The sequence below is a fragment of the Nerophis ophidion genome, linkage group LG12 (assembly GCF_033978795.1).
Source record: "Nerophis ophidion isolate RoL-2023_Sa linkage group LG12, RoL_Noph_v1.0, whole genome shotgun sequence".
Classification (NCBI taxonomy): Eukaryota; Metazoa; Chordata; class Actinopteri; order Syngnathiformes; family Syngnathidae; genus Nerophis; species Nerophis ophidion.
Window position 1 is genome coordinate 29038356 of NC_084622.1, and position 22083 is coordinate 29060438.

The window sequence follows — 22083 nt, forward strand, 5'->3', positions numbered from 1 at the left end:
AGCTATTGACGCTATTCGGCCATAGCGTGGGTATACCTAATGAAGTGGCCCATAGCATGGCTGCCTTATTAGCATCGCCGGTAAAATGTGTGGACCAAACGATCAGGACTTTGGCATATTGTGACACTGGAGCAACTTAAATCTGTCGATTGGTAAGTGTTTGTTTCGCATTAAATGTGGGTATCTAGTTTCAAATGTACATACAGCTAGCGTAAATCGCATGTTAGCATCGATTAGCGTAGCATGTTAGGATCGATTAGCTGGCAGTAATGCCGTGACCAAATATGTCAGATTAGCACATAAGTCAACAACATCAACAAAACTCACCTTTGTGATTTCGTTGACTTAATCATTGCAAATGCATCTGCAGGTTATCCATACATCTCTGTGCCATGTCTGTCTTAGCATCGCCGGTCAAATGTGAAGACACTCTTGTACATTCAATGGGGGTCTGGCGGCAGATTTCTTGCCAGTGGTGCAACTTGAATCCCTCCCTGTTAGTGTTGTTACATCCTCCGACAACACACTGATGAGGCATGATGTCTCCAAGGTTCCAAAAAATAGTCGAAAAAACGGAAAATAACAGAGCTGAGACCCGGTGTTTGTAATGTGAAAATGAATATGGCGGGTGTGTTACCTCGGTGACGTCACGTTCTGACGTAATCGCTAAAACACCGATAAACAGAAAGGTGTTTAATTTGCCAAAATTCACCCATTTAGAGTTCGGAAATCGGTTAAAAAAATACATGGTCTTTTTTCTGCAACATCAAGGTATATATTGACGCTTGCATAGGTTTGGTGATAATGTTCCCCTTTAATGATGACTTGACATAAAATTATTACATATGGCACCTTTAAATGTAGCATATATTAGTGTACGTATTTGTTTAATTAATTCTGCCCCAGGTATTGGATGAATGTACCTCAATATGCAAATAGTTGATGTCATGTTATCTTTCTTTAAAGTGCAAACAAGGTAATACTGAAGCAACAGTGCCTCTGCTGGTGACAACCCAAAACTGCACTCTATGTTGCCTAAATTGCTTCCAAAAAATTATTAATCAACCAGAAAATTGACAAAATCGACTAATTCCTAACTATCGATTATAATTCTATTACGCAAAAAGTCTTGATTCCTTTTCACCTGTTGAATTATGTGCCATTAGCTACCGAGCAGTTAAACAACCACTAAGGCAGTGGTCACCAGACAAAGCTTTGTATTATTATTTGCAGATTTTTTTTTTTTTTTTTACATTTTGTATCTGCAATATGCCAAGGGGCCAATGACAAAAAAAAATCGCAAAACTATGATGGATAGCCGCAATTTGGTAAACTCATGGACAAGTGATATTGCTAATTTTCCTGGAGAAGAAAGCTAACGTGGTGATTGCTAGCTAGCACGACTAATCGCTAGCTAACACCATTAAATACTAAAATGTTTACATGAATACAAGCCGAATTAAACATTTTTCCCTATTACTTTTTGAGCACATTCAACAATAGTGTGATGATTACAAACAAAACAACAAAAAACAGTGCAAAACATTTTCATATCATTATCACTACTGCCTAGTTTATCTTGTTATATTTTTATTTTTACTGTTATATTTTTATTCTTATTATCGCTTTTTTTTAATCCGTATTCTTATTATTATATTTTCTATTTTATTTCAACTTATACCCTTATTATTTACTTTTTACTTTTTAAATTCGCTCTCATTTCTGTACACTGCTGCTGGAATTTTCTTTCCTGAGGGAACTCTCCTGAAGGAATCAATAAAGTACTATCTATCAGTCGTCTGTTCATCTATCTATAATTCTTGTCAGAGTAATCGTGATATAAAATGTTCATACTGTTACATCCCTAACAGATAAGGAGCGTGGTTCTGGACCTATTCCATATGTAAAGTGCTTTCTGTTGTGATCTGGCGCTATACGCTGTAAACAAAATTAAATTGATAGCATGTTAATTATTTAAGTTTATTTTGAACATAAATACAAATACAGTATGTAACATCACGTTTCCTATTTCTCACTGCAATGTGTCCGAAAAGGAGTAGGAAGAAGCAGAGTTTATTTAATCCTACCCATTTTCCATTTCACGGCAATTACAAACACATTCAGTTCCTGCTCTCAATTTGTACACAATTTAAATCCATAAAAAATATATATAATACAACTTCTCAGTAAATAGTTAAATAAGTTGTAAATCACACCATTAGATGAATAATATCAGCACATTTTTCAATAAAGTTTAAAGTCTTTTTTTTAGGATTCTTCTTCTGTTTTTTGTAAACATGCTGAGTTTGAACAGTTTCTAAAACTGGATCATATTAGTACTTTGTTTGACTTCTTTGCTTTTAATCCATTCCATAAATTAATTCCACATACTGATCTACTAAAGGTTTTAAGTGTTGTACGTACATACAAATGTTTTAAACTACATTTTTCTTTGAGGTTATATTTCTCCTATTTTGTTGAGAAAGAATTGTTGTACATTCTTGCATAGCAAATTACAGTTTGCTGTGTACATAATTGTAGCAGTTTGCAAACACAACAAATCATTGCATTTTAACATTTTTGAATCAATAAATAAAGAGTTTGAATGTTCCCCAAATCTAGCATTATGTATTATTGTAACTGATATTTTTGGAACACGGTTAGTGGATTAAGTGTATTTTTGTAGTTATTTCCCCATATTTCTACACAATACCTCAGATATGGTAACGCTGGCAAGCAGCAAAAAATCTGGAGTAGATATTTTTGCTTTATTCAATATTGACGTAGTTCTTGCCTTCTCTTGTGTGTATTTTATTGAGTATTGTTACACTCAGTCAAAGTCTACTCTGTCTATTTTGTATTTGTGTTTGACTTTCTCTTTTACTGTTACCGAATAGCAATATTTTAGTTTTCCTACTTAAGGTCGGCTATTAAGTTTAAAAAGAGCGTTAGATTTTATGTGCCTCTTTTTGGGATCCTACATTTACTCACAAGCAGTGGCGGGCCATGCGTTTCTCACCTAGGCCTTCAGGGATGTCCGACTTCAATGATTACCTCTCAAAATACCATAATTTATGTAACCACATGACCATTGCTGGAGAATTACTACACAGGAACACACTTACGCACTACTTTTGTATTGAAGAGCCTCAATAGTGTACAAAACGTTTTTTTTTCTGGGGCATTTAAAACTCAATAAACCCGTATCGGCAATTAAAACATATCTTATGTGGTACTGTCAAAATTAAAATTGCAAAAAAACATATTAACCTTGAAAAAATAAAGAAATAAAATATTTGAACTCAGAATTTGTAGCACCCTTTCAACCCCGTATAACCCCTCGATTATACGGGATTTGAGTGGAAATGACGGGCATTTCCACATTTCAAGATGTAGTTTCTCTGGCCTTGCAAATATATATCTGCCACCTAATCACCTATTTTGTTCTCCTTTGTGGGACAACACTACCCGCTTCCTCCTAAATTGTAATTTGTGATTGGATACTCACTTTGGAATGACAAGTGAGTATCCAATCACAGTCTTGTTAACATCAGGCTACCTAGATAGGCTACTGTCAACAACTTGTGATCAGATTGGTTTTCGCAAATGTTTTTCAACTGTATGTGTTCCAAATTCATCCGCTGAAAGTCCCGGTAAATATCCAATCACAGGACGCGTAAATGCCACGTTCAACGTGAGGCCAGCTAAAAGGCTTTACTGACAACTCGTGATCTGATTGGCTATCCCAATTGTCTATCAACTGTTTGTCTACGTTCACTTACAAGTGCATAGACGCCTGCATTGTTGATTCTGAAGGCGCTCGGAAGATTTCGTACAGCATGGCAACATAAGCTAGCTGAATTCTGCTTTGATAAAAACTCTAACCTCAAAACCACAGCACTGGAAGGAGCATAATATGACATGAAGAGAATATGAATACTTTTAGATTTTCAGGGAAAGTAAATTAAAAATTACTTTTCTCTTTAATTACGATCATGATTTCTGGTTATGTTAGGCCAGCAGAGAAGGCCTTGCTGGCCCTGACGGCACACCACTGTTCACAAGATGCTACTTGCTCGATATAACCATCCAGCACTTGTTGCAGGTGGCTGAATCTGTGTTCATTCAGCACGGAAATGAGGCACAGATAGCAACTTTTTTCTGATCTGGTTACTAACCGTTTACTAGTGCCTTCATGAAACCGTGTTTCAGTGCCCGCCGAAATACTCACTTGTATTCATCGTAAACCTCCTGCTTGGGGAGGGACGTCTCCGGGTGCTCTTCTAGGTGATTCCGTATCCAATTGAACGCATACATTTGTTGAGTGCGACTCGATGACATGGAACTCTGATCGCTGTTGTGGTGCGAAAGGAGAAAGCAAAGTGTGAGGCGGTGTCCTCTATGGGGAGTGGGGACGCATCATTTCTTGTGAAGACAGAAACTTGAATACCATAATCCAGGAGTGGAGGACCCCCTCTCATTCTCAGTCCAATTGGGCACAATTTGGGGGTTGGGGTGATGAATAGATATGGGGAAACAAATGAAACACAGACAGCTAGGTATAGCAAAAATCTACATATAATCAATGTTTTGCGTCATAATGAGACTCAGTAACAGCTGGCATGAACGAGTGATCACCAGCACACATTACAAAGCAGATCAGACAAAATAAATTTCTCTTTGAGAACTTTACAGACCTAAAGATTGTTCGTGATGTAGCAGTGGATCATTTTGTTGACAAGGAATGAGACAGCGATGCCAGAAATGTAATGAGCAAAGCAGTCATGTGCCAGACAAGGAGGCATCAGCAAGAAAAATGGAGGGCTTAACTAAAATTTGTGTGTGAAACAGAAATTGTCGTGTACCTTTTATCATTGCCACTGCTGGGACCAGAAGGCAACTTAAGGTAGAGGTAGAGCTTTTCGATGTCTGTAAACTTCTCAACATCTTGCTGCAAAAAAACAAAGAAAACATGATGGTCAGAACTGTCAGAATATTTACTTCCAAATACATCAACAGATTTATGCTTCATGACATTATTTATTGAATGCCCCTGAAGGTATACATGAAAATTAGCCTCTGAAAATGCACAGCAAACTATGGTGTTCCATGATGTCATGCAAGACCTCATATCAGTGCAGTGTTTCCCATACATTCGTTTACGTAAAAAAAAGATTATATTTTATTATGTTATGATAATTCTTTTTTACAAATATTTTGTGATACAAATAGATTGGCAATCTACCGTAAAAGCTGCAGTGACGATCTAAACGAGCCCTCGTCAAAGTCCCAACTCCATAGCCGTATATTCATATAGCTTTGTTATCTCGGTTTTGCCATTTTGTATGTATATTTATTATCATACAACTGATTGTCCATCCATGTTTGGGTAAATTTTAAACACTAAGTGATTTAGTTGCCTTAACTTCCCTCACATGATTAATGATCTGTAAATAATTTCAATACAATACCACTACTAAGAATAATCAAAAAGGGATTCAACAAAATAAAATCTATATTTCAGAACATCACTTGACAATGAGTGGCTATGAATGGACATACTAGACACTCATCAAGTAAAATGGTCTGAATAGGTTACATTTAACAGTATATCTCGTTCACATGTATGTATATGCTTACTGAAGAAGATATGGGTTCAAAAGACATCAGGAGTGAGACAGCTGTCGTCAAATCAACTCCACCTTGATCGCGTTTCGATTGGTTTCTAAGAATGGATCCATCTTACCTCTTCCTTCACTGTTAGCCTCTTTGTTGCCAGGGGAAACAGACACTTAACTGAATGAGGTGGGAGATGTCAGCCAATGAGCGGTGAATGGAAACACGGTTTACTACATTTTTATCGCTACAAGCATGGAGTGAAGCCCTAGCCACTGAAGTGTCCGCATGTGCGAATGATGTCGTTGCATTGGCCCTTTACAATGCAGTGTCATTAGTTTGCAGATTTGTTATTGAATTTGACATGCCCTGATGATGTAATTGGCTTGATACAGTACATTGAAGAGTAAGGTGGTCAATAAATATTGATTTAAAGCGCATCAGCAAAGTATTTTAAATTGTTCTATTAAATGTTGTGATTGTATCATTGCATATGACTTTAAATATTATTGACATAGTTTATGTAACTGTTGATTTCATGTATGAAAAATGTGTGTGTACATATGCTGTTGCATGCACTTTTACTGTGGGCATTACAAAAAAACAAAGCAATAAAAAAAAAATCTATTGCTATTATTTTCTAATCAGTGCTTTCTAAAGTGTTAATGGATGATTTGACTTTGAATGAATGACTTTAATCGGATATCATTAGTTTGCATTTTTATTATTTTGGACATCCGGAAATGTTCTTAGTTTTTTTGGTATGTACAGTCGAAGCTGTCAATGTTTACTTTTAAAAGTATGTCTCAATGTGAGCATGAAGGATTGTGAAGGTGTTTTTTTTTTTCATAGGAGGTTTAAACAGAAATAAACTCCCTCAAACACAATTTGTGCTGTCTGTGTGCTTAATGAGGACACATGCCGCCAACCTGAATCTGTCAAACACCAGACACACTTGCTGAGTTTCATAAAAAAACAAACACAAAAAACTTCTTAAATAGCTTTGATATGTCAGTGTGTGTGTGTGTGTGTGTGTGTGTGTGTGTGTGTGTGTGTGTGTGTGTGTGTGTGAGAAATGTGACCTCAAACCGAAAAAACTGAACTAAGAAAATTTTCACAAGGCAGGTTGTTATTTTCAAGTGTCAGATCAAGTCTACTGTAAACTGTATGTTACATTAATTACAGTATAACAGCTGACAGATAGACATTGTAAAACAAATACAGTTGAACATCTTAACTTGGAAGCACTTTGGTCCATATAATTCAGAATTGAACCAACTCGGCATGCTAGAGAATTATCTTTTGATAACACTTTGTGGTCAACATTTTATTTTAAATATATACATCTGAAAATAATAATAAATAATAGTTTTTCCCACAGAAAATATATCTCATTAACCCAGAGTCTCTAATAATTGTAAAATTGCAATCATAAGCATCAAATGTAGATACTGTACATACAGGACATTATCTCTCTGCCAGTTTGTTTGGCTACATTTAAGAATGGTTAACTTTAGCATATGAATCGATACTGTACTAAATCCCGGTACCTGGGAATCGATACCGGTACTCAACAGTACGTTTATGTGTGTTCAAATGCGTTAATACCATTTTGTTATCTAACTTTTTTCCTACATGTAAAACACTTCTTTGTGGTCTACGTAACATGTAGTGGTGGTTCTTTGGTCCAAATTTGGCATTGTTTAACCTGTAGTTTTACAGACCATTTCAAACCGCTTTATGACTGTCTCTTCAAAATGCGCCGTTTTGTGGCTGGTCTTAACTTACATACCTACATGCCAAGCCCCATTGGACTGCTTTCCACCCCGTCAGCCATGTTGTAGTTTTTTGCGTTTGGATATTGAATCTCTAAAAACATTTAACACTAAGCTGTACTGTCTAGTTGTTATCTTGTTTTCTTACATTCCTGTGTCTCGTTTGCAAGTACTGTACTGTACTAGATAGTAGACTGTGCATGCAGTTGCAATTCCAAGATGTTAGATGGCAGTAGTGTATAGATTACGGTGTGTTGATTTAGCCAGGAAGTTCCCTGTGCCATTAAGTTAAATGTGCCAATCTTTTCTTTTGTTGAGGCCTCAGGGTTCCCCCCAGATTTCTAACATACTTGTGGGGTGTGGTCAACATGACATCCTCATATAATTTGTATAATCTGCGATAATGCATATACAGTACAGGCCAAAAGTTTGGACACACCTTCTCCTCATTCAATGTGGTTCCTTTATTTTCATGACTATTTACATTGTAGATTGTCAGTGAAGGCATCAAAACTATGAATGAACATATGTGGAGTTATGTACTTAACAAAAAAGGTGAAATAACTGAAAACACGGTTGATATTCTAGTTTGTTAAAAATAGCCACCTTTGCTTTGATTACTGTTTTGCACACTCTTGGCATTCTCTCGATATGCTTCAAGAGGTAGTCACCTGAAAGGGTTTTTACTTTACAGGTGTCATAGTTTTGATGCCTTTAGTTACAATCTACAATGTAAATAATCATGAAAATAAAGGAAACACATTGAAATGAGAAGGTGTGTCCAAATTTTTGGGCTCTACTGTATTTTCTATAAAAAGGCAAAATTAAGTGTTAATATACATTTTTTTAAAAATCTGTGTTATTACTAAATAGTATGAACATATATATATATATATATATATATATTTTTTTTTTTTCAAAAATATTTCAATTGTTGCTGCTTATTGTACAATTTACTTTGTTAAGAATTTTTCAAGTTTCCAGAGACTTCTTCAAACGTTTAGTGACCTATTGACTAGCAATAAATCTAGCGTCTTTTTCTGGTGTTATTGGAGACAGCACTCATGTTTAGAAACTGTACTTTGATAGACAAACAGCAAAAGCTGCAGCGAGCCTGACATCACACTTGCTCCAACTGCATTTTCTCTCCTTAATTTGCTCATTTGCTCTCTTAATATTTGCACATTGCACATTTTGTAGATCACTGTCGTCTCGAATATATCAAAATATGTCCATATCGTAGAAATGCTACTTCCGCTCCAGACAATCTTGTGTGTATTGCTTACATCAACATCCGGTTTCGTGATCAAAGTATTTTGGGCAAAAGTGTGCAAATAATAGGCTATTTGTAATATATAAAAAAATATATATACTTTGATTCCTAAGAAATAGCAATTGGTAAAGGACGGGAAATGACGTGTACGCTGTGGCGCAGTTGTACATGTTACATATAGTACATTACGTACGTTGTTTTTATGTAAGTGAGTTGCAAAATAAAGCTAACGTAGATCCACGCTGATGGCTGTCTCCTCTACTTTTAACTGATCGGTGATCGGCTGATTAGTTGCGGAGCCCAGACGACTTTTACCACAGCTATGTTCCAGTTAGGAATCCAATGATTCATCGAGTACATTTATTAATGACATTAAAAAAAAAGCATCCATTCGTATTTTATTGCTTTGATGATTTGTTTAATGAGTGAAACAAGTGCAACGCTGATCCAATCGCCGTCCACCTACTGGTGATATAGCTTCTTGCGCTGACGGAGAAAAGAATAACAATGAGAAAGTGGATGAGAAAGAAGAGGAGAAAAGCTGTCAAAGGTTTTGCAATCATTTATTTTTCTTGTTCTTATTTTTTTCAAAACACATTTTTAAGTCGCTGTTTTTTTTTTCAGGGAGTAAGTCTCTGGATGCAGGGAGACTTTGAGGGCAAACCCCAAATGAATTAAATGGGAGCCAATAATAGTTATTGCTTTTCTTTAGTTATTGTACACTAGCCACTTTATTTTGTAAAAAAAAAAGGATGTGTAGCATTCAGTCCTCAAATGTAATAATCTGATTATCAAGAATACTAGCAAATTCGAAATGTATTAAGATTTGTTTCATAAAAATATGTTATCGTGTTTAGTTACTCACTATGAAACATTTTAATTTCTATGATCTATTGTCAAAGCATCTGATCGGGACCTGAAATGGAATTGCAACTGATGTCAAAAATCGGATCGGGATCGGAGGTCAAAAATGTTAATCGGGAAATCTCTAGTTTAAACTAAATATTGTACTTAGTTACACACCAGCTGTTTGATTGCAACAAGCAATTTATTTTTAGTTGTCTTTACCAAATTTGGATGTGTTGAAATCGCTATTTAAAATTGCTAATTCTTATTGATAGCATATCTATGGCAAATCGAATGTAAATTAACATTAAAATTTGTAACATTACTTTGAGGCAGTCCAATTGAGTCCGCTCTGAGTGATGTCACAAGTAACAAAGGTATCGAAATATGGCGCCATTAGATTTCATGCGAATCTGTACTTGGTTGTACCGACAGACTCTGGTCGGTGCCTATAAAGGTACCGAATTGGCTACCCATCCTGAACTACAGTAGCTCCTACCGTCAATCAGACCTTAGTATGTGTAGCGAGGTGAACACAGTTAATATATGATCGTAAATCGTTACTAGAATTACAACAGTCATTTAGTGTGGATTATGTAGATGGCGCTTGGAGAAGCATTCTAAGAATTTATCTTCGAAAGTAAACAATGGCAAATAAAAACAAACAGGGAAAGTTTTAGAGCTAAACCTAATAGAAATTTTTCAACAGTCCTTTTTATTACAAATGTTGACCCTAAATCGGAGAACGTCAACATCAAACTTGCAGGAAATTTGGAGGTGGGCCGTATAAAATAAAAACATGATGGCTGTCTCAATTAAATTTGGGGATGGTCTGAGAATGTGACTACCTACTGTAGTCAGCATTATACAAAGAAACAAGCATGCAACCGATACTCACCAATATGCTGTCCACTTTTGATTGTACAGATTTGCTGCAGGCAAAAAGAGAACAAAATGTACATTAGTATTTAATATGGGATTGGAGCAAATATGCATTCAGACAGTTTTTCATTTGGAAGACTGCTCTATTTGGTTTTGTTCATCCATCCATTCAACTTCTCTCTGTTTATCCGAGGTCGGGTTGCTGAGACAGCAGCCTTAGAAACGAAGCCCAGACTTCCCTCTCCCCAGCCACTTTGTCCAGCTCCTCCTAGGGGGATCACGAGGCGTTGTCAGGCCAGCGGGGAGACTATGTCTCCCCAACGTGTCCTGGGTCTTCCCTGTATCCTCCTACCGGTTGACGTGCCCTAAACACCTCCCCAGGGAGGCGTTCAGGGGGCATCCTGACCAGATGCCAGAACCACCTCAACTGGCTCCTCTCGATATTGAGGACCAATGGCTTTACTTTGAGCTCTTCCTGGATGACAGAGCTTCGCACCCTATCTCTAAGGGAGAGCCCCGCCACTTAACGCAGGAAACTCATTTCGGCCACTTGTACCCGAGATCTAGTCTTTTCAGTCATGACCCAAAGCTCATGACTATAGATGAGGAGGGGAACGCAGATTGACCGATAAATTGAGAGCTTTCTCTTCCGGCTCAGCTCTTTCTTCATCATGACCAATCTATACAAGGTCCGCATTACTGCAGAACCCGCCTGTCGATCTCAAGATCCACACTTCCCTCACTCGTGAATAAGACTCCGAGGTACTTGAACTCCTCCACTTAGTGCAAAATCTCTTCTCCAACCCAAAGATGATACTCCACCCTTTTCCGGGCAAGAAATTGGAGGTATGGATTCTCATCCCAGTCGCTTCACACTCTGGATCAAACCGAGCCAGTGAAAGCTAAATATCCTGGCCAGATGAAGCCATCAGGACCACATCATCTGCACAAAGCAGAGACCTAATCCTGCAGACACCAAACCGGATCCCCTCAATGCCCTGATTGTGCCTAAAAATTCTGTCTATAAAAGTTATGAAGAGAATCAACAGGTCCGACTTACTGCCGGCAATGCGGACCTAGCTCTGACACCAATCATACAGGGAGCAGACCGCCACAATCAGATGGTCCAAAACCTTATACTCTCTGTTCATACACAACCTATTTAACATTTATGTCACATTCAGAAATTGTAATACTCTAACAACTAATGATGGGAACATGTCACTTTTCCAACAGCAAACTACTCCCAAGAATGAAAAGTGACTTAAAAAAACACTAAGAAAGAATAAAATATCCACGCTCATTGGAACGGACCCTCAATATACATAGTAAACAAATGTTTTGACCTCAATATCAACCGCATTAAGTTAACCAAAAAATGGTTAAATGTACATTTAAAGAAGTAGTTTAAAGTAGGGATTGGCGATATGGCCTATAATCTATATTGTGATATACAAACCCTGTTTCCATATGAGTTGGGAAATTGTGTTAGATGTAAATATAAACGGAATACAATGATTTGCAAATCCTTTTCAACCCATATTCAATTGAATGCACTACAAGGACAAGATATTTGATGTTCAAACTCATAAACTTTATTTTTGTTTGCAAATAATAATTAACTTTGATTTTCATGGCGGCAACATGTGCCAAAGTAGTTGGGAAAGGGCATGTTCACCACTGTGTTACATCTCCTTTTCTTTTAACAACACTCAATAAACATTTGGGAACTGAGGAAAGTAATTGTTGAAGCTTTGAAATTGGAATTATTTCTCATTCTTGTTTTATGTAGAGCTTTAGTCGTTCAACAGTCGGGGGTCTCCGCTGTCGTGTTTTACGCTTCATAACGCGCCACACATTTTTGATGGGAAACAGGTCTAGACTGCAGGCGGGCAAGGAAAGTACCTGCACTTTTTTACTGCGAAACCACGCTAATGTAACACGTGGCTTGGCGATGTCTTGCTGAAATAAGCGGGGGCGTCCATGATAATGTTGCTTGGATTACAACATATGTTGCTCCAAAACCTGTATGGACCATTCAACATTAATGGTGCCTTCACAGATGTGTAAGTTACCCATGCCTTGAGCACTAATTTTCCCCATACCATCACAGATGCTGACTTTTGAACTTTGCGCCTACAAAAATCCAGATGATTATTTTCCTCTTTGTTCAGGAGTACACCACGTCCACAGTTTCCAAATATAATTTGAAATGTGGACTCGTCAGACCACAGAACACTTTCCCACTTTGCATCAGTCCATCTTAGATGAGCTCTGGCCCAGCGAAGCCAGCGGCGTTCCTTGGTGTTGTTGATAAATGGGTTTTGCTTTGCATATCAGAGTTTTAACTTGCACTTACAGATGTAGCAACCAACTGTAGTTACTGACAGTGGTTTTATGAAGTGTTCCTGAGCCCATGTGGTGATGTCCTTTACACACTGATGTCGGTTTTTGATGCAGTACCGCCTGAGGGATCAAAAGTGTGTAATATCATCGCTTACGTGCAGTGATTTCTCCAGATTCTCTGAACTTTTTGATGATTTTACGGACCGTAGATGGTAAAATCGCTAAATTCCTTGCAATAGCTTGTTGAAAAATGTTGTTCTAAAACTGTTCGACAATTTGCTTACAAAGTGGTGACCCTCGCCCCATCCTTGTTAGTGAATTACTTAGCATTTCATGGAAGCAGCTTTTATACCCAATCATGGCACCCACCTGTTCCGAATTAGCCTGCACAACCGTGGGATGTTCCAAATTAGTGTTTGATGAGCATTTCTCAACTTTATCAGTATTTATGGCCACCTTACCAACTTCTTTGTCATGTGTTGCTGGCATCAAATTATAAAGTTAATGATTATTTGCAAAAAAAAAAAAAGTTTATCAGTTTGAACATCAAATGTTATCTCTGTAGCATATTCAACTGAATATGGGTTGAAAATTATTTGAAAATCATAGTATTCCGTAAGTGCAAGTTAAAACTCTACTATGCAAAGCCAAACCCATTTATCAACGATATACTGAAATGCCGCCGGTTTGGCTGGGCCCGAGCTCACCTAAGATGGACTGATGCAAAGTGGAAAGGTGTTCTGTGGTCTGACGAGTCCACATTTCAAATTATATTTGGAAACAGAGGACGTCGTGTCCTCCAGAACAAAGAGGAAAATAACCATTGGGATTGTTATAGGCGCTAAATTCAAAAGCCAGCATCTGTGATGGTATGGGGGTGTATTAGTGCCCAAGACATGGGTAACTTACACATCTGTGAAGGCACCATTAATGCTGAAAGTTCCATACAGGTTTTGGAGCAACATATGTTATCATCCAAACAACATTATCATGGACGCAGCGTGACTTCGTAAAAAAAGAGTGCGGGTACTTTCCTGGCCCGCCGGCAGTCCGGATCTTTTTCCCATTGAAAATGTGTGGCACATTATGAAGCGTAAAATAGAAAGCGGAGACCCCGGACTGTTGAACGGCTGAAGCTCTACATTAAACAAGGATGGGAAATAATTCCACTTTCAAAGCTTCAACAATTAGTTTCCTCAGTTCGCAAACGTTTATTGAGTGTTGTTAAAAGAAAAGGTGATGTAAAACAGTGGTGAATATGTTCTTTCCCAACAACTTTGGCACGTGTTGCAGCCATGAAATTCTAAGTTAATTATTATTTGCAAAAAAAAATAAAGTTTATGAGTTTGAACAACAAATATCTTGTCTTTGTAGTTCATTCAATTGAATATGGGTTGAAACGGATTTGCAAATCATTGTATTCCGTTTATATTTACATCTAACACAATTTCCCAACTCATATGGAAACGGGGTTTGTATGTATGTATGTATATATATATATATGTATATATATATCGCCAGCGCCCCCCCGCGACCCCAAAAGGGAATAAGCGGTAGAAAATGGATGGGGGATGGATATATATATGTATATAATATATATATATATGTATATATATAATTATATATATATACATATATATATATATATACATATATACATATATATATATATATATATATATATATATATATACACACACATATATAACATCAATTTAGAGAATCACTTCGTTAAAGTAGAGTTTTTTCCCCCCTACATTTAAACACAGTGTTATCGTGCAAAATGTCCGTAATGCTACAGTGGCCAAAAATATTAAATATACTTGTTAAATAAAACCTCTACCTTGTTTTTAATGAATATTACGCTTCTGTATTAACAATGTTGGTCATTATAGTGAAAAATGTTTTGAGAACCACTGATGTAGTTGATAGCGTACAACACAAAGTCAATCAGTGGCAGGTTACACCATGCAAGCATATTCAATTATTGTGTACTCGAATTAGAAATAACCAATGTTCCTCTAACTTCTGTTTATCAACAAAAAAGTCAATTGTTTTCGTGTAAGGGCGTAAAAAAAGAAAAGACTCCCTGAGGGTGTTAACGGCAGATAGCTCTATCCCAAATAACGCTCTGTGGTAGATAAAAAAAAGGACTGTTACTCAATAGCTTTCATGTGCAAACAGTTCTTGCATACACAGACTAACAAGTGCATACAAAATAATATCAGCCAATGTATTACATGTAGTATTGATGGAACAAACAACAAAATGAGGGCTGAACTGAAAACACACTTTTTGCCGTTCCATAAGCGGCAACACTAATGACATTTCAGCTCCACGCACAGGATGCATTTAACAGCATGTTTGTGATTGTGCTTGCATTGCACTACTTCATAAGGCAACCATAATGTTTAAAAAAACTCACAGTATGAGGCAGTGCAATTCTTTAGATGGGTCATATTATGAATTTTTTTTTTTTTTACATTTAAAACACGTCCTTGTAATCTACATCAGTGGCTCTCAAACGTTTTCACCACGTACCACCTCAGAAAACACTGGCTTTCTAAGTACCACCGTAATGACATACAATAAAATAAAGTTGCGTAGTAGGCATAAGTATTCATTAAAATAAGGCAGAGATTGTATTTTGCAAGTACCCGTGTATTTAATATTTTTGACCACTGTAACATGACACACCGTTTGAACAGTAACACTGTGTTTGAATACATGGAAATAAAACACCATACTTTAAATCAAGTGGTTCTTTAATGTACCACTTGATGGAGCCCCCATACTACCCGTGGTACACGTACCCAAGTTTGACAATCACTGGTCCAGATAACATGTAATGGTGGTTCTTTGGTCTTACAGACTACCTTCAAGTCGTTTTTTAAATGTCTCTTTAGAATGCGCCGTTTTGTGGGCAGTCTTATTTACATGCCAAAGCCCCCTTCGACTGCGTCTCCACCCCGTCATCCACGTTGTAGTTTTAAGCGCTTATAGCCTTAGAAAAATGGATGGATGGATATGGAGTGTACTGACAGGTATAAGTTAGAACTAAACACTGCCTTTTATTAGAAACGGCAACAGTGGAGGAGCACGCATGTGCATGTACGAGTCAGTCTGCCCCACAACAAAAGAAAAGAGAAAAATAAGGAACTTAGTGACTACAACTTTGGACTACAACTGAAAAAAAATGGCGGATTTGCGCAAAGCTTTTTGGATAAATCTCTACTAGGGTTGTACGGTGTACCGGTATTAGTATAGTACCACGGTATTAATGAATCATATACAATACTATAGCGCCTCTGAAATGTGGATCTACACCTAACATCCACTGTAATGATACCAAGTACAAAAGCGTACCTTGTCAATGCTATTATGATTAAGTCGACATTTTTTTGGCATCACAAAATCTTCTTTAATTTTTTTTTTAATTTAAATTATGTTTATTAACTCGGGAAATATGTCCCTGGACACATGAGGATTTTGAATATGACCAATGTATAATCCTGTAACTACTTGGTATTGGATTGATAGCCAAATTTGTGGTATCATCCAAAACTAATGTAAAGCATCAAGCAACAGAAGAATAAATGGTTATTACATCTTAACAGAAGTGTAGATAGAACATGTTAAAAGCCAAAGTAAGCAGATATTACCAGTAAATGAACAAGTAGATTAATAATTCATTTTCTACCACTTATCCTTAATAATTTTGACAAAATACCAGAATGGAAAATGACACAATATGTTACTGCATATGTCAGCAGACAAATTAAGGGCCTTTGTTTGCTTACTTCCTAATAGATTGTCTTGTATGTTCACTATTTCATGTAAGGACAAACTTGCAATAAGAAACATATGTTGAATGTACCGTAAGATCTTTTGTTATAATAAAGCCAATAATGCAATGTTTTGTGGTGCCCTTTATTTAAAAAAAACTGAAAGGTATCTAAATAATTTTGGTACAGGTACCGGTACCAGAATATTGGTATCGAGACAACACTTTACCATATATGGAGCTATCTGCTGTTGTAATTAATGCAAAATACGTCACTATAGTCTCAAATTCAAAACGGCTTGTTTGGAGCAAGTTTGGAAGAAGGCACGATTGTTTAATCTCTGCCATGCCTCCATGGTTTGATTTCAAATTTGTGGGATTTATGAAGATCCCAAATAGACAAAAACAGTATCAACAGCTAAAAAAAGTAGTTTTTGCACCTTTAACATTGCAAACATCAATCACATCAATCACATTAATAACAAGGCAAGCCCCCTTCAACTGCGTTTCCATCCCGTCATCCATGTTGTAGTTTTAAGTGCTTATAGCGGTAGAAAATGGACGGATGGATGTGGAGTGTACTGACGGGTAAAAGTTAGAACTATAAACAGCTTGTTATTAGAAATGGCAACAGTGGAGGAGCTCCTATGTGCATGTACGAGCCAGTCTGCCCCACAACAAAAGAACAGAGAAAAATAAGGAACTACATCTGAAAAAATTTGGCGGACTCGCGCAAAGCTTTTCAGATAAATCTCTACCACATATGGATTATACTTGTATAGCGCTTTTCTACCTTCAAGGTACTCAAAGCACTTTGACACTATTTCCATATTCACCCATTCACACACATATTCACACAGTGATGGCGGGAGCTGCCATGCAAGGCCCTAACCACGACCCATCAGGAGCAAAGGTAATATATGGAGCTGTCCGCTGTTGTAAATGAGGCAAAATATGTCATTATAGTCTCACATTCCAAACGGTTTATTTGTAAGAAGGCACAATTGTTTTATGAACATCTCGGCCATGCCGCCACGGTTTGATTTCAAATTTGTGGGATTTTTGAGGGTTTCCCGAATAGACAAAAACAGTACCAACAGCTAAGAAAAGTTGGTGTTGCACCATAGGACATCTTTAACACTACAAACGTCAGTCACACTAATAACCATGTTGTCACATAAATACATCCATCAAAACTGCATATTATCATCTTAAACTGCTCGGTGGCCTTGTGGTTAGTGTCCCTCCTGAGATCGGTAGGTCATTAGTTCAAACCCCCTCATACCAAAGACTATAAAATGGGACCCATTACATCCCTGCTTGGCACTCAGCATCACGGGTTGGAATTGGGGGTTAAATCAGGGGCGTCGCCAGACATATTTCACTGGGGCACGTGCCCCACTGTTGATCTGCAGTGCCCCACTAAAAATTTCACCAATAAAAAAAAAACGCTTCAGAGTTTTAAGTCTACATAACATAGACAACAGCGCACATACTAATTAGTATCGTAATTGATTGCTACTGTATTCACTCCACCAATGAGCACATGGCTAATTAATATGGTAATTTATTCACGTGTGGATCCGTTGAGAGAGAGGGAGGGAGAGGATGCGAATCACTGCTGAGGTAGGTAACGTAAGCCAACAACAATTTGTTAATTACATTATTTTGATTTCGATTTGACTCAAACTGTAACTCCTAGATGGATTTAAGAAAGTTATTCGCCCGCAGCAGAGAAGAAGCAAGGACTGAGAGATGTAAGTGAAGTCCTAGCTAGCTAGGCAACATCATTGTCTTAAGTTGATGCTAAGTTAGCTAACGTTATTCCTTGTATAAAGACAAACATATTCATTTGCTGTACGAGCTGTCGGGGGAATTTCCAATGAACATGAAACATAATGTTGGTTATTGTCTGCTGGTTCTGCATCAATGATGATTTGGAGTAAGAATGTGTGAGTTAAATGCTTCTCAAATGGTTTATCTTCAGGAAGAATTTTTTTTTTCCATATCATCAAATCGTGAGCCCAATTTTTAAATCAGGTTTATTTCACAGAAAAATAACACAGTAGACTTGTCTTGTTAATCGGTGTGACTTTGACTAAAATAATCTTGTTTTGTCACCAGAAAAATGGCTACAGCTAAAGCATCTGGTTTTGTTTCCAGAAAAAATAGTAACATTTCTGTATTTGTTTTCAGAAAGATGGCTGAAAATATCTGGTTTTATTGCCCCATTTAGATTTTTAAAAAATATATTTCTATGTCTGTCCTGAGTCCTCCTCCAACGTGTTAGTCGGTTTGCCTTTTGCTAAAATACTCACTAATAGTCACTAGAAAAATGGCTAAAAATATCTGGTTTTGTTGCCACAATTTGATTTTTTTCTCCCTAAACTTTTTTTTTTTTCATGCACACATCTGACTGCGACTCACTGAAAATGACACACAATCCACTTTTATGTCACGACCCAGCAGTTGGGAACCACTGGTCAACTGTATAACAGTTACTGTAATATTTCCATGTCTGTCCAGAGTGATTGACCACTTGCAAAAATGAAAACGAGACGTTACAGTTTACTTCTCAGAAAATGATTCCCTGAACAGATACACAACAGTTGTTCATTTATTCTACTACTGTGGCGTTATTGTTTTGTGTATATCTTATAGTTTTGTGTATCTGAAATAGGATTAGCCACATTGCCATAAATGGAAATTAAATAATATAAAAGAACCAAGAGATGTAGGGGTGCTTTATTTTTGGATTTACTTTTGTAGATGTTAAATTTGCAGATGATTACTGCAATAAATACTGCTCACATGAAGTATTTGTGCTCCAGGTGTGCCCCAGTACAGTATTAGGTCTAGTGACGCCCCTGGGTTAAATCCCCAAAAATTATTCCCGGGCGCGGCCACTGCTGCTGCTCACTGCTCCCCTCATCTCCCAGAGGGTGTACAAGGGGATGGGTCAAACGCAGAGGTTAAATTCACCACAACTCATGTGTGTGTGAAAATCATTGGTACTTTAATTAAACCATGTTGTTACATAAATACATCCATCAAAATAGCATATTATCATTTTAATTACAGATGTACTGATCGTGCAGGTGCACTTAATGTGGTCGGTCACTCGTATGTTGGGATGCACAAAAAAGGAACATACAGTATTTGTGGTGCAAATTTGCTTTATAAAACAAGCAAGGCTGTGCACAAACAACAAAAACAGGGACTACTATGTACTACACTAGTAGACTGCATGGTACTCACAGGTATAAGTTAGACCTATACGCTGTTTGTTATTAGAAATGGCAACAGTGGAGGAGTACACAAGTGCATGTTCGAGTCAGTCTGCCCCACAACAAAAGAATAGAGAAAAATAAGGAACTTAGTGATTACAGCTTTGGACATACATCAAAACTGCATATTATCAACTTAATTACAGATGTATTGATGGTGCAGGTGTACCTTATGTGGTCGGTCACTTATATGTTAGGATGCACTACTATGTACTACACTAGTAGACTGCATGGTACTGACAGGTATAAATTAGACCTATACGCTGCTTGTTATTAAATTTAAAGTACCAATGATTGTCACACACACACTAGGTGTGGCAAAACTATTCTCTGCATTTGACCAATCACCCTTGATAACCCCCTGGGAGGTAAGAGGAGCAGTGGGTAGCAGCGGTGGCCGCGCCCGGGAATAACTTTTGGTGATTTAACCCACAATTCCAACACTTGATGCTAAGTGCCAAGCAGGGAGGTAATGGGTCCCATTTTTACAGTCTTTGGTATGACTCGACCGGGGTTTGAACTCACAACCTACCGATCTCAGGGCGGACACTAACCACTAGGAGAAATGGCAACAGTGGAGAAGCGCGCACGCGCACGTATGAGCCAGTCTGTCCCACAACAAAGGAATAGAGAAAAAATAGGAACTTAGTAATTACACATACATGCATCCATCAAAACCGCATATTACTATCTTAATTACAGATGTATTGATCATGGAGGTGAACCTAATGTTGTGGATGGTCAGTCGTATGTCAGGATTCACATTAAAATTGTGCAGGGCAAAAAAGGAATATACAGTATTTGTGGTGCAAATTTGCTTTATAGACATGTATTTGCATTGTGTTACAAGCAGGGCTTTGCACAAACGACAAAAACAAGTACTACTATGTATTACACTAGTAGACTGCATGATACCGACAGGTATAAATTAGACCTATAAACTGCTTGTTATTAGAAATGGCAACAGTTGAGGAGCACGTATGTGCATGTACGAGCCAGTCTGCCCCACAACAAAAGAATACACAAAAATAAGGAACTCAATGATTTCAGCTTTGGTCATACCTGCATCCATCAGAACTGCATATTATTATCTTAATTACAAATGTATTGATCATGGAGATGTACCTAATGTTGTGGTCGGTCACTCGTATGTTAGGATGCGCATCAAAATTGTGCAGGGCAAAAATGAACATACAGTATTTGTGGTGCAAATTTGCTTTATAAAAATGCATATGCATTGTGTCACAAGCAGGGCTGTGCAGCTATAACACAAAAAAATAAGTACTACTATGTGCTACACTAGTGGACTGCATGGTACTGACAGGTACAAGTCAGACCTATACGCTGCTTGTAATTAGAAATGGCAACAGTGGAGGAGCACACATGTGCATGTACAAGCCAGTCTGCCCCACAACAAAAAGGAACTTAGTGATTGCAGCTTTGGACATACAAAAATCCATCAGAACTGCATATTATTATCTTAATTACACATGTATTGATCATGGAGATGTACCTAATGTTGTGGTCGGTCAGTCGTATGTTAGGCTGCACATTAAAATTGTGCAGGGCAAAAAGGAACATACAGTATTTGTGGTGCAAATTTGCTTTATAAAAATGCATATGCATTGTGTCACAAGCAGGGCTGTGCAGCTACAACACAAAAAAATAAGTACTACTATGTGCTACACTAGTGGACTGCATGGTACTGACAGGTACAAGTCAGACCTATACGCTGCTTGTAATTAGAAATGGCAACAGTGGAGGAGCACACATGTGCATGTACAAGCCAGTCTGCCCCACAACAAAAAGGAACTTAGTGATTGCAGCTTTGGACATACAAAAATCCATCAGAACTGCATATTATTATCTTAATTACACATGTATTGATCATGGAGATGTACCTAATGTTGTGGTCGGTCAGTCGTATGTTAGGCTGCACATTAAAATTGTGCAGGGCAAAAAGGAACATACAGTATTTGTGGTGCAAATTTGCTTTATAAAAATGCATATGCATTGTGTCACAAGCAGAGCTGTGCAGCTATAACACACAAAAAACTAGTAGTACTATGTGCTACACTAGTAGACTGCATGGTACTGACAGGTACAAGTCAGACCTATACGCTGCTTGTAATTAGAAATGGCAACAGTGGAGGAGCACACATGTGCATGTACGAGCCAGTCTGCCCCACAAAAAAATAACACACAAAAATAAGGAACTTAGTGATTACAGCTTTGGACATACAAAAATCCATCAGAACTGCATATTATTATCTT

The 22083-nt window shown here is 37.5% G+C and overlaps 1 protein-coding gene across 1 annotated transcript in view; it reads right to left on the reverse strand.

Moving 5' to 3' along the window:
* Positions 1-22083, reverse strand: part of LOC133563262 (DNA-binding protein RFX7) — a 38092-nt gene that overhangs the window by 13450 nt on the left and 2559 nt on the right. Inside the window, exons 2-5 of the mRNA XM_061917290.1 lie at positions 10409-10442; positions 4865-4951; positions 4451-4488; positions 4232-4354 (exon numbers count right to left, since the gene is read on the reverse strand). Coding sequence (XP_061773274.1) covers positions 4232-4354; positions 4451-4488; positions 4865-4951; positions 10409-10442 — 282 coding nt within the window. The remainder of the gene's footprint in view (positions 1-4231; positions 4355-4450; positions 4489-4864; positions 4952-10408; positions 10443-22083) is intronic.